The sequence below is a fragment of the Lissotriton helveticus genome, chromosome 7 (assembly GCF_964261635.1).
Source record: "Lissotriton helveticus chromosome 7, aLisHel1.1, whole genome shotgun sequence".
In the NCBI taxonomy this organism is placed as follows: Eukaryota; Metazoa; Chordata; class Amphibia; order Caudata; family Salamandridae; genus Lissotriton; species Lissotriton helveticus.
In genome coordinates, this window is record NC_136068.1 from 1,454,577,006 (window position 1) to 1,454,589,921 (window position 12,916).

Consider the following 12,916-nt stretch of genomic DNA (forward strand, 5'->3'; position numbering starts at 1 on the left):
TGAAACCAGATTGGTGGGGATCAAGAAGGTTGATGCTGTCAATGTGCTGATTCAATTGTGAAAGAACGCACTTTTCAAAAATTTTGGCAAGGAGGGGGCAATTGGAGACTGGTCTGAAGTTGTTAAGATTGTCGGCATCAAGACCAGGTTTTTTCAGGAGTGGAGTAACTTGGCCGGCTTTGAGGCAGTCGGGTATGACGCCGGTTCTCAGGGAGCTGTTAATGATCTTGCACCAGTATGGAGCGATAGAGAGTTTCAGTTTCTTTGTCAATTGACTGGGTAAAGGATCTAATGCATGTGCTGCAGGTTTGGAGGTGGAGATCAGATTGAGAATCTCAGTTTCTGGTATGGGGTTAATAGATTTCCAGACTTTCATGGGGTGTTTGCGTGCATTGGCTTCCGTTTCTGGGGGTGAGGTGTTGGGGTTGACGTCTAGAGAAGGCTCAATGTTTGTTACTTTGTCTATGGAGAAGTTGGCGCACAGGTCTTTGGAGGCCTGGCTTGGGGCAGCAGAGGGTTTGGATGTTTGTCTGATGATATTAAATAGTTCTTTGGGTCTGTTTTTCGCCTTGTCCAGGGGGGGCAGAAGAAGGAGGTTTTTTCGTTGTTAATGTGTTTTTTGTATTTTCTTTCGGGTAACTTTGAGTTGCTCATGGGGGCCTGTAGAGGGGTTGTTCCTCCATTGTCGTTCTGCAGTTCTTAGTTGTCTTCGTCCAGCATTGATGTCCGAGTTCAAACCAGGATCTGGACGGAATGTTCCTGGTTTTTTGTAGATTCAGGGGGGCTAATTGACCTAGGATGGAAGTCATAGTAGAGTTAAAGTGAGTGGTGAGTTCCGTTGTAGAGAGATCATCTGTGGAGGTAGGCAGGAGTGAGCCTGACCTTTCTTCAAAGTCGGTCATGGAGATCTGTCTAAGATTACTCGTTCATTGGGGGGGGGGGGTCTTGGATGGGGTGATTGCTTGAGTAATGAGAAATAGGATAAGGAGATGGTCAGACAAGGTAGGATCTGGTCAATCGTGATGGTGTCCTGTTGGGCAATGATGGCATCCAGGGTCGCTCCTTTGTTATGGGTGCCTTCTGAACAATCCTGGGTGAGGTTGTGGTTATGTAGCAGCTCCTTCAGGTTCTGGATTGCTGGGTTGATGTTTTCATTCCAGTGTAGGTTCAGGTCTCCCAGAATTAGGCTGTTGGCATCTCGGAGTGAGCAATGAGGTCGGACAGGTGATCGGTGAATGCGGTGGTGTTTCCTGGGGGATGATATAGGAGATGGCACTGGAATGTCTTGTTGTCACTTATGTTGATGTTAGCGGAGAGGCACTCGCAGGTGTTCTAATTAAAGGTGTCAATTTCTGTCACAGATATATTGTTGTTATGAATGATTGCTATACCTCTGCCTTTTTGGTCTTTTCGATCTTTGTTGATTATAAATCCTGGTGGCACGAGAGTGTCCAAGATTGGTGTAGAGCATTCGTTTAGCCATGTCTTGGTGATGAAGGCTATGTCTATGTCATGGGTGAGGATGGATTCTGCTAGCTCAGTTGAATGCTTAGAGGCAGATCTGCAGTTTATGAGCATGCAGTTGGTGGCCAGTGCCTCTTTGGTGGGGCCCTTCTTAAAAGGGGCCCTGGGGATGTTGGAGAGGGAGGTTGGTGGTCTGGGGTGTTTAGGAGGGGAGAGCTCCATTCCAAAACCGGTGATCCCCTGGATTTTGGAAAGAGGGGTGGCAGTAGCAGGGGTGTCGTACGAGTAGGCAAGATCTGCTGCTTCACTCGGGGACATCGCTGCTCTAGTTCTGCTGGTGCATTCTGGGTTCCAGATAGGATGCGAGGGGGGTTGGGATCCCCCTGTGGCAGGGAGATGTGGGAAGCCCTTGGTGGCTGGGGTTGTTGACGGTGGGGGTGTTATGAGTCTTTTGGTAAGGTTTACTGAGCGAGGCGAGGTTGGTTAGGATTTCGTTGAAGCCCTGGATTACAATGGTTAACTGGCTTTCGAGCAAGGTGAGACGCAGACCAGTCTCTTCTAGGGTGGGGGTAGGGTGGTTTGGACTGCCTGCCTCGCGGGAGGGTGGTGTCCTAACATTGCTGTCTTGTTGTCTAATAGAAAGTGAGTTTTCCGTGTGGTCGTTGGGCGGGGCCGAAGGCGCAGTGAGTGGAGAGCCCTGTTGTGCTAGCCACGTTCTTAATGTGGAGTAGTCCTTGTGGTCGTAGCCCGGGCGTGGTGAGAGGAGGGACATGTTGTGGCTGCTGCGTTCTTATGAGTGTGGGTATAGGGAAGTATATGGGGGTCGAGGACTGTGTGTTTTGGTCAATCCTATTAGTCTGAGGGGGGGGAGCAAGCGAGAGGGTGGTCGAGGAGACGGTCAGATGAGGGAGGAGGGGCCTTGTTCAAGGTGACAGCTGTGAGAGTGGAGTTACATGCCGGGAGGCTAGTGTAGTTAATGGGGGGGGCATGTGAAAGGTTTGGGTGCTCTGCTGGACAGTCCGGTTTTCCGGAGGAGGTGTGTAGGGCGGGGAAGGGGGGCGTAAGAGGGGGAAGACGGCAGAGAGGGGAAGAGTGTGTCCAAAGCCTCCAGGTTGTCGTCGTTAGCTTGAATTAAGACTGTGCCGTTATGGTAGATGGTCATAAATATATTCCCCCTTCGCTTCAAACGGTTGCGGATAACTATTGTTAGTTTGCAGCTGAGAGGTGTATTCTTCGTTTTGGAAATGTGAAATTGAGATCTGATGATCGAGGTCCACTCTTTAGGTCTTTCAGTGTGAAAGATAAAATCAATTTTAATCAAGCCCTTGGAGGAGCAGTGATAAATGTCCGCGAATAGTAGTTCTGGGTGCTGCCTAATCAGTTTGTGTTTAATTTTTTTTGCACTTTGGATGAGAGGTTGGGGGGGGGGAAGCTGATCGAGTAGGAGTTCGGGCCATGTGGTTTTAGGTAGTTCAAAGTGATCAGAATGTGGGGGGTTGGCGTGACCGTTGGCATAATGCCTAAATTGGACAGGGGTTAGTTGCCAGTTAGAGAGCGGCAGGTCAAGGCAGCTGGTGGAGTAGATTAGGAGTTAGCCCTGAGAGGCCATTGGCAAATTACACTGCATAGCTTGTCAGTGGTAATGTGTTTTGTTTGTTTCTGGTGCTCGTGGTGTCTGTTAGGTTCAAGTAGTGTCTTTGGATTTGCTTTGGATTGGGCTTCCGGATCCTGTTGGGTTTAGGCTTGGGTCCTGGGTCCTGTCTGTTGGATACAGGAGGGACTCTTGTGGGTCCTGGACGGAACCTGGGTGTATTTATCTTTTGTTTAGCACTTGGAGGCCATCAAGGGGTCAGGTCCTGGAGTGAGCGGTGAGTGGTGGCGCTCAAGGTAATCTGTGCACTCCGAGACAGTTGGTTATTAAGTTCAATTGGGATTCTTTGAATAGTAGTGTCTCTCATTCGCCCAGAGGGGCTCCCTGGGGCTGTATATCAAGAGTAAGTTTAAGGCGGCCATCTTGAGGACATGCATATGGCCACAGAGTTAGGGGAGGCAGTGGTCACTCTGTTACCAGGTCTCATAACTTCTTAGCTGTGACCAGCAGTTCTGGCTGCTAGTGTTGCAGCTGTGTAGGCACTTCTTTTATGGTGCTGATGTGGATACCTTGAGCAATTGGATCAGTTAGTAGCAGTCATCTTGGGGGCAGGCCCAGTGGGAACAGGGTGTATGGTGGTGGTAGCCGAGGTGAAGTTGAGCCCTTGTCGTTTCCTTGGTTGAGACCGGCGGGGATTGGGGTATTACAGCAGTGTAGACATTTTCTTTAGTAGTGCTGAGGGCTCAAATGAGAAGTTGGTCAATGTGCAGAGTTTCCAGACAGGAGCAGCCATCATGGGGTTAGGCACTGGAGTCTTGTGACTTGATTACTGTGTTATGGGGCCTTCCTTACTAGGCAGTAACCGGAGGGTCGTGAGTGGCATGCTAAGTAGCGCGATTAGCTTTTTGTAACAGCTGCTGGGTTACCTGTGTGTTTAGGTAGCCTTGCAGATTCCGCGCCGGGGCAGCCATCTTGGGATCAGGCAATTATCAGCTCCGGTGCAGAGCTCGTCCCCAGCCTGCACTTCACTCCATTGTCGTTCTAGTGCCAGCGTTAGCCCCCGTGGGATTCTCCACAGACTTTCAAGTCCCACACGGTGTGTCCTCTAATCCGGCAGGGTCCGCAGATCGGCGATCACCTCCCAGGCATCCGTTTCCGTCCTGGAGGTGTTGGGTCGCAGATCCTCGCTCCTTCGCTACTTGGATTAAGAGCAAGATTCAGGCTTTCACCGTTTCTGGCAAAGGTTCCGGTACGTCTTCATTCGTTAGGAGGGTGATGGGAGGGGATGCAGCAGGGATTTACACTACTCGGTGATCCCTGTGCCTGGGAGCTCCGGTGTTAGTGCTCCTGCCCCGCGGCCATCTTAGCTATGTTCCCATATGTATCTCAACCAGGGTATAGAGCGAGCCCTATCCAGCGTCAGGCAGTCAAATATAATATCTTTAGAGTTTAGCAGCTGGGTTCAACCAAACACTAACCCATAATAAAAGTGGTGCCAGCTGGATCTTATCCTTGATAACACACTGCTTTAACCCAAAATTAATAATGAGACTGGGAGTGGACGGAGGTGTACTTAACAACCGTTTCTCCTCTGTCTGAAGTTAACAGCGTTAACTGAAACCCCCATACTCCAGCTCCATAGGTAGCTACACTGATGCATTGAGAATTATAAACTTCAGTGGTGGAAACACGGTCCCCCTAATTTGACATCTAATGAGGTTGCAGACTGTACCTGCTGTTTTATTAATGTTAGACTAGCCTGACCCTGTTAAATTAAAATGTAATCTTAAATAATGAAAATCTTCTACAGTCGTCAAAACATGCCCATTAATTCGGACTTCGTTTAACCTTAGTTTGCCCGAGCCACAGGACATAATGTATTTAGATTCAAATTGTGCATAATGGAAGCAAAACAGTGCACCTGATGTCTCAATGCTTTTGGAGTGAGAGCGAACAATACTGCATTGTCAGCATACAGTAAAACGGGAATAGGGGAGCATGCAATTCTGGGTATGTCTGTGTGGGAAGATGATAAGTGAGCTGTTAATCCATCAATATATAAAATAAATAATAAGGGTGTCAATGTGTAGCCCTGCCTCACTCCACTCCACAGGAAATTCAGAAGAAAGCTCCAGAAGAGAATCTGAATGAACTCGGGCTGAAAGGTCAGAGTGCAGGCAGTATTGAAAATGTACAGGGGGGGGGGGGGGGGAGAAGAGGTCGGAGGGGGGGGGCGTTCCACGCCTTGAACCAGCAATATTAACCAGAGTTTGGTTCTATTCACGGAGTCAAAGGCAATGGATAGGTCCATGAAAGCTAAGTATATGGGGGAGCGCTTGGCCTTAGTATATTTATAAATGGTCAGAGACAGATTCAAACATTGTTAGTTGGTTCCAAATTTTGGCCAGAATCCAAATTAAAAGGGGGATAGTATGCCCTTGTCATCTGCCCATTCGACCAAACAGTCTAATTATTCTACCAATGATTTTAATCGTGCTGTCGAGTGAAATATGTAGATAGCACTTGGACGACATAAGGTCACCCTTTTGAATATAGGTACTATTTTAGGCATGGATTTCAACAAATGCATTGGTAACCCACCTGGACCTGGAGCTTTATCACCCTTACTGTGGTGAATGTCCCACTCAACTTCCTCCAAAGTTAATAAAAATGGGGGGGGGGATCTGCGGAGGAGAACAGCAGACATAATTGGCACATCTTCAGTGTGATAAATGGAAGCAAAGTGGGTAACCCAGTCTGCGCCAGAGATATTATTTTGAAGAGGGGGATTGATAGTAAAATTAATCCGTTCCAGGAATTCTCTTATGTCTCAAAGGGATTTACTGTCCTTTCCTCATGACACATGCTCCAAAAGTTCCCAAACTGGTTTTTACACTTCCCTCTTCCTATTTGTAAGTGCAATTTTATACTCGGTAAGTGCCAGGGAGATTTCAGTCTTAATCCTGGGGCAGGCGTTGGGTTTGTATCAGCTTCCTGTTCGCCAGGAAACAGACCCTATCGAACCATGTTGGGTCTGTGTTTGAAATGCAAATTGGCTTGAGCATTGAGTCCCTGATTGTATGCGAATTAGCCTTTTATAATGAGGAGCTATAGATTCCTCGGCGTTCTCTGCTAGGCAATAGAGGAATTTGTTTAAATGTGACTTGAGCAAGGCAACTAATAACTCTTTTGGGTTTTTCAAACCCCAAACTAGTTGTAGGCCATCCAAGGTATGACGCGTAATGAAAGCTAGAATACTGCTACAGGCAAGACCCTGGAGCGGTAAAAACATAGAAGCTCTCAAAGCATTATGATCTGTATGCAAGATCGTACCTTTGGAAAGTCAAGATAAAAAAAATCAAGGCGGACAAACAATCTATAAGGGTAGCTCTCTCCAGTCCCCTTCTAAATGGCATAAACGTTTTGCAAGCTACCCCTAGTATTTCAACTAAGTCGACCAAGCCGTGGCCAGTAAGATATTTAGAAAGCTCTGCAAAATGGCATCTTGCATAATGCAATGCCTTTTTGTGTCAAAGTCTTGTGACCTGGGACACCCATTAATCTTGGCATTAAAATAGCTACAGAGAAAAAAACAGAACTTAAGAGGCACGATTCTCAACCGTAGATTGTAGTAGGGATATAAAATTAAATAGACTGTTATAGTGTGTACAGCTAACATTAATAAAATCATTATTATGTAAATTCATCAAGTATAAATCCATATTCAAATTGTTAATGCTAAAAAGGCAGAGGAACTAGATTTAATCTAGGACACCTCTACCTGGAGGCTTAGACTGATCCAGGTAGCTAATCCACTGGCTGCAAGGCAGTGGGTGGAGGGGATAGCAGAACTTGAGTAACAAGCCTAGCCCTCAAAATGCAGTGCATCAGTAAGCCAGGTCTCCAGCAGTAGGATTAAGTCAAACTTGGAGAGGAATGCCTTCCAAACATCAGTATTAATCTTCCCTGTGATGCTTGCCATGTTCCAAATGAGGGCAGAAAGGGTTCTGTAGTGCAATTGCAGGTTGTGAGTGAGAGTTGTGATTGCTATTGTCCCTGAGGGTGGGGCAACAGTGGTTGTTGTTGAGGGACTGTCATTTAAAGGTGTAATACAAGAAGGAGCAGATGTTAAACTACTTTTGGGCCTGTAAGTCAGTCAAAGTCAGAGTGCGTCAAATCTATTAAATGTGGGGAGAGGGTCCGAGACAAGGGGAGCACACTGTGAAACTGGAATTTCCGGCAGAATATTAGAGAGTGATTGACTAACTGGGGCTATCTGTGCTGAGTTCTCGGTGTGTTGACGTCCCTGTGGTAGTTAGATGAAATTACATTATGTGCACTACGGGTTGCAGCCGAGTTGGGTGGGCACTGCTTATGATCAAAGGGATGTCTGTAGAAAAAGTCTAACGGGACAAAGGAGAAGGAAGAAGTGGCCCAATAACTGGGTCTAGCATTGAATAACAGATTTTATGCCAGATCTGGGAGACTACAATTAATCACAATACAATCTCCAAACCAGTCCGACCGATTTGGGACAATCCATGCGCATCTCCTTACTTGCAGGATGTCCTTGGCATGTCGAAATGGCAAACCTCTGTTTTGTGTGAGCCAGTCTAGGGTTTTGATGAAAAGCTGCTCATAAGATTTGCGTTGGTCCAAACACAAAGGGGGAACCCCTCTTAAGACAGCCACATACAGGCATGCAGCAAGGTGGAGATTGATAACTGGTAGTTGTGACTGCGTCTGGAAATGAGTAGAGGCCCTTCTGCCCTCTGGGTCCCTTATGTTGGATGGGAATCAGAAGTAGGTACTTTGGCTGCTTGCTGTCCAAAAAGGAGATTTTGTTTGCGAGGGTGGTCAGACTGTACGGGCAGATTGCAAGGAGGGGGCAGGGCCTGTGTTGCTTGATTACGCTTTTAAAAAAAAACATCAGAATTCCTATTCAGGATACAGTGCTTGGTGGTAGTACTATTTAAAGTTCCTTCAAGTCCATGTGCCTTGCACACAAAGCCATATGGAAAACAGGTCCGGCCATTGTTCACTCTCTGATCACCTCCCACCAGCCTTCTAGAAATCGCCGCTCAAGCTCAGACTTCCTTGCCAGCACCAGGAAGGTCCGTCGGGTCAAATGGGGAGGACGCACCTTCTCCTTGAATGCCTCCAACCTGTGGAATCAACTCCCTCTTGCGCTTCGCGCTGCGCCAAATCTTCTGGCCTTACGGCCTTACGCAGACTTCTCAAAACTCACCTCTTCTGCACCCCGGTCTAACTTTTCGTTTCCTTTACGTGATCATAAAGCGCTACGAGGCCTCAGGGTAGCAACGCGCTCTACAAAACCTTTTCATTTCATTTCATTTAGCAGAACCTGAAAGGTTGTTACCAAGCACGACCAAATTGGACTAAATTGTGGCCAAACGTGAAACCAGAGGTGAGAGTATGGTATTGACTGATGAGAACAGTTTTTCTGAGAAAGTCTTTAGCTAGCTAGCCTGAAGGTCATTGAGGAAAACAACGAGGTGTGACTTGTCAGCCAGTGAGAGTTGGACTAAAGTTAAAACTGAAGCCTCAAGGGCTTCTGTGCTTGGTACAAGGACAAAACAAACAAACAGTATCCCAACAGGTATTATTCTGGAGACGATTAAACATATATGCTGAAAGCATTACAGATACAGAAATAAGGAGACTTGGATCAAATTAAGTTTTGGTTGTTATTCATCATATATTTTCACAAGAATTATGTAGAGGAAAAATATACAATTATAGCAGCACTGTACGAGAGAAATCAATAACCCGATTGCACTTGGTTCTTGAGTATGTGCAGGTGACATAAGTGGCGACGCAAGTGACAAGGTGGGCAGCGTGAACGGCGCAGTGTGAACAATTGTGTAAATTGTATACAGTGAGTGGGATCATGTGGCTCAAGGCTAGTTTAAATTACATAAGTGACTGATTTTGGTAATTAGCAATTCACAATGAGCCATGGTAGAGTAGGCGCCATGTTTTTGCACTGCGTTGTCGACGAAGTTTCGATCCTCGTCAATTGGGATCGTCTTCAGGACGGGGTTGTTTGGTTTGGATGGTGCTGCGGGAGGGAAAGGACAGGCCAGGGAGGAGAGGGGTGGACAAAGGCGCGAGGCGGCGAAGAAGACAATTGGATAGATGGCCTGGGATGGTCTGTAACCTCGATGGCGAGTAAGCCCTAAATAAGGTCTGGCCTTAGTGGCTGGTGGGTAGCCTGTGCGTGGGATTAGCCCAACGTCGTGGTTACAAATGGGATGCAAGACAGATGGCGGTGATATGAGGGAGGTTGGCGGTGATCAGTGCACAGGTACAGTGATGTGGGCGCGCGTGTCCAACTCAGGAATGGGGACTCTGGGCGCGTTATGGTCCTAGTGCTCATAGTACGGCCAGTGCCTTGGAGGTGGGCCGGGGGTACCCAGATATAGGTCACAAGGGCCGAGAAGGCGTGTTGAATGGGCGCGAGGAGGCCTGAAGGGGCGCCTGACCTCTAAGAGGCTGGTGAATGTAGTTATACTGCTAGAGCTGCGGGTGCACCCGAGATTAGTATGGTACGCAGCGCTCAGGAAGTGAAAGGGAGAGGGCTAAGCGCATGGGGGGCCATCTACAGGAGGTATGATTATGGGCGCGGTGTGGATGACAAGAGGGTCAAGGGCGCTGAATGTAGCGTTGAGGCATACCTGAAAAAGATTGAAGGTATGCTACTACTGCACTTCTACTGGTACAAGGACAGGCGCTGACTCAGACATGGTGTCAGATACTTGTGGGGTCTTGGGTGCAGATAGAAGTGGGATGGTCATCTGTTTACGTACCTCGCCGCGTTTAACTCTCTGTTAAAGTTGTGGACAAGGATTTGTTGTTTGGACCTTGAAAGGTTCGGAGGAGTATCAGCTGGCTGAGTCAGTGCTCGGCTCATAGTGGATTCTTGTGCAGAGGAAAAGTCAGCACTGTTTTGGGGAAAACTATAGGCGTGTCCCAAGACAGGCCAGATAGACCCCCACTGGGACCATCTGAATTGATGAAAAGCCTCCATTCAGTTTTGGCGATTTCATTACTAATGGCCCTAACGGCTTGTTCGAGCATCCGGTCGATTGAAGTAGACTTTGGAGTAGGCTTTACTAAATAAGATAAGGTGGTTCCACAGTCACCCCCTTTTCTTCTGCCCATGTTCCCTGCAACTGAACAAAATGGGAGACAGCGGAACCCGTGACAAGCCTGCACAGACAAAGAGCCTGGGGTAGAAAGAAGGCCCCTGTTAACTGTTAAGAAGGGAAGAAGAAACAGTACCTCTCGTGGATTAGGCCTCCATTTCCAGGTGAAGGCTTTGTGGCTTCACAGTCAATTGGAGGTGCTAGGGTGTGGTGAAAAGGCCTCAGAAAGTGGACCCAGCCCAGCCTCAATCAACCGTGGACTTGCGCAGACGTGTCCACCCTTCGCCAGGACGCATCCCGCACTGCTGGAGTGCAGCACCGCCTTTGTTGTGCTGGGAGGGCTGGCTCCTCCTCCCTGCGCCCATGAAGGATGCTGGGGAACGGAGTCCCACCCAGCAGAAAGCCACCAAATGCTGTTAAGTGTTTGGGCCTTGGACGGACCCTTAGGAAATCCTGTTTCTTGATCCAGTCTAGTGTCTACTGCTGTGTGGATGGCCTGGCTTCTGCATCTTCCTTGTCTACATTATATTTTACATTTAGGGCGCTACAGCTTTGCTAACTGATTGTATTTGTCTAGCAGGGGATAAGCTGCCATCAACAGCTTTTCCGGATTATGGAATGTCGCACTATCTAACATGTATTTTCCATATATTGGTGTCTACCATGGGCAGAACAAGAGGGGGTGAGGCTATGCTTCAACCTTTCAATTGCTTTACCATCTGCTGATTGTGCTCTGGCACAATCTGTGCCCTGTACACAGACAACAGAATGCTTGGTCTAGCAACGGTAAAGTTACAGATGTGACAATTGAATGTCTCAGATGCTTGGTGACCTTCAGATATTCTTGGCAGCATGATGTACCCAAGCTGGTCTGCTTCACCTTTGATTTTGGTCAAACCCTTCTATTCTTGGACTGCTTTGAGAGTTTGTCCAGCAGATGATGAGTTTTTGGATAATGTTAATCTTTTCTTAGCTCTATTCAGGGTCCCTTTTCCTGGCTGTAAACCCGAGGGAAAGGTAGCTGCAATTTGCTTGTAGAATCAAAGACTGAAATGTTTGGGTTAGTGGTAGGATCTTTCACTAGAATCATTTTTGATGGGGGGGGGGGGGGGGGGGGGGAGAGATTTGGAGGTAATTGGGAGGGTCATGTCTTCGGAAAGTAAGCAACAGATTTTTAACATGAATCTACAGCATGAGGGAGTAATTTAGAATAGCACACACTGCAAGCTGCCTCCATCACAAAGGCTTAAGTGCATCTTAGAGGATATGAAGGGATTAGGAAAGTGAGACCCAAGAGACGCATCTTGGGGGTCATTTCATGGAAGGGATTTGGAAGACATGGATGGTTGTAGAGTGGATTGGTGGCCACAGAGGCACAAGACTAAGTTATTGTGGGTTGTTCTTCAATTTGCTTTGCTTAGTCAAAATGGGTTACAATTCACATGTAACGGCTTTTAATCTATTTAGTTCTTTCAATAATTTTGGATGGCCTATGTCAAAATTTGATTACAAAAAGCGTCTAACAATGAAAGAATTTATAGAGTACGATACATTATTTTACAGTGGCTTACTTATTATGCATGTGCACCGACCTTGTAGGATAACAAAGGTGACTGGAATTCTGCATCAATGGGGGAAATCTAATTATGCGGCAGGGAGAACTAATTGTGTAGTAACAACAGATATATTACTCAGACATTCATTGGCAAGATTTCACTATATTGTCATATTAACACGCCTCAATACCGTCTGGGTATACGTTTCAGCTGATTTCAACCAAATCACTACAGCAACTGTCACATAAAAGGTGCAACATTTACCTTTGTGCTGTGTGAGTTTTTGATCTGTTTGTGCTGAAGACATGGTGGGTTAAATCTGAAAACAAGTTGATCATGTGTCTAGTGCTTTAAATTCAAACCTATGCTGAAAATGCTGCAGCCACAGTATTGTTGAGAGTATAAAACCTAAAGGATAAAGCAATAATGAACTATTTACAAAATAGCTTGATGGTGGCTTAGGCTATTCACCAGGGCCGCAGTAGATTAGGTCACAAGAGCATGCCGCCACTGAACTGCAGTACAATGGCTCCAGGTACTATATGCAGATTATACACTTGTGCTGATAGCACTTTCTTGGGGACAGCCAGGTCTGCAGCTGCTTTCTGTAGCTCTCACCTCTCCATTCAGGTACAGCATGTCGAAGGCATAGACGCACACCTGCACTTTAATCTCGGAGGCATCCACATCCTGGAAGAGAAAAACATGTCAGATCCTAGAAAAGCCAGCAAACCATGTGGAAATCAAATCAAGTCACGTCACAAAGGAAGGAACGTGTGAGTAGATTAATGGTAGAGATCAGTCAGTCAGTCAGTCAGTCAGTCACTCACTCACTCCCCTATACCGGAGGGGGACGCACAGCACTGTAGGGGGCAGGTATCGCAGTGCACAGGGGCATGGCTTAAAACTGGAGAACTATTTTTAGCCAAAGCTGGCACTGGCCTGTACCTTAGATGCACTGAATGATCCACAGAGAGCAGGCAAGTAAAAAAAAAAAAGATATCACACACATGCAATATCCACACACAATATCCAAGGAAGCCCAGTTTCCAAGATGGCCCAAGCCTTGAAATCTTGAGCCGTAACCCTGACTTAGGCATCAAAATTCTCATTAAAGGCTAGCAGAGAAAGCCCCA

The 12,916-nt window shown here is 47.0% G+C and overlaps 1 protein-coding gene across 3 annotated transcripts in view; it reads right to left on the minus strand.

Moving 5' to 3' along the window:
• Positions 1-12,916, minus strand: part of LIG1 (DNA ligase 1) — a 452,209-nt gene that overhangs the window by 131,407 nt on the left and 307,886 nt on the right. For all 3 annotated transcript variants that reach the window (XM_078654820.1, XM_078654821.1, XM_078654822.1), the window contains one exon: positions 12,399-12,470. In XM_078654820.1, coding sequence (XP_078510946.1) covers positions 12,399-12,470 — 72 coding nt within the window. The remainder of the gene's footprint in view (positions 1-12,398; positions 12,471-12,916) is intronic.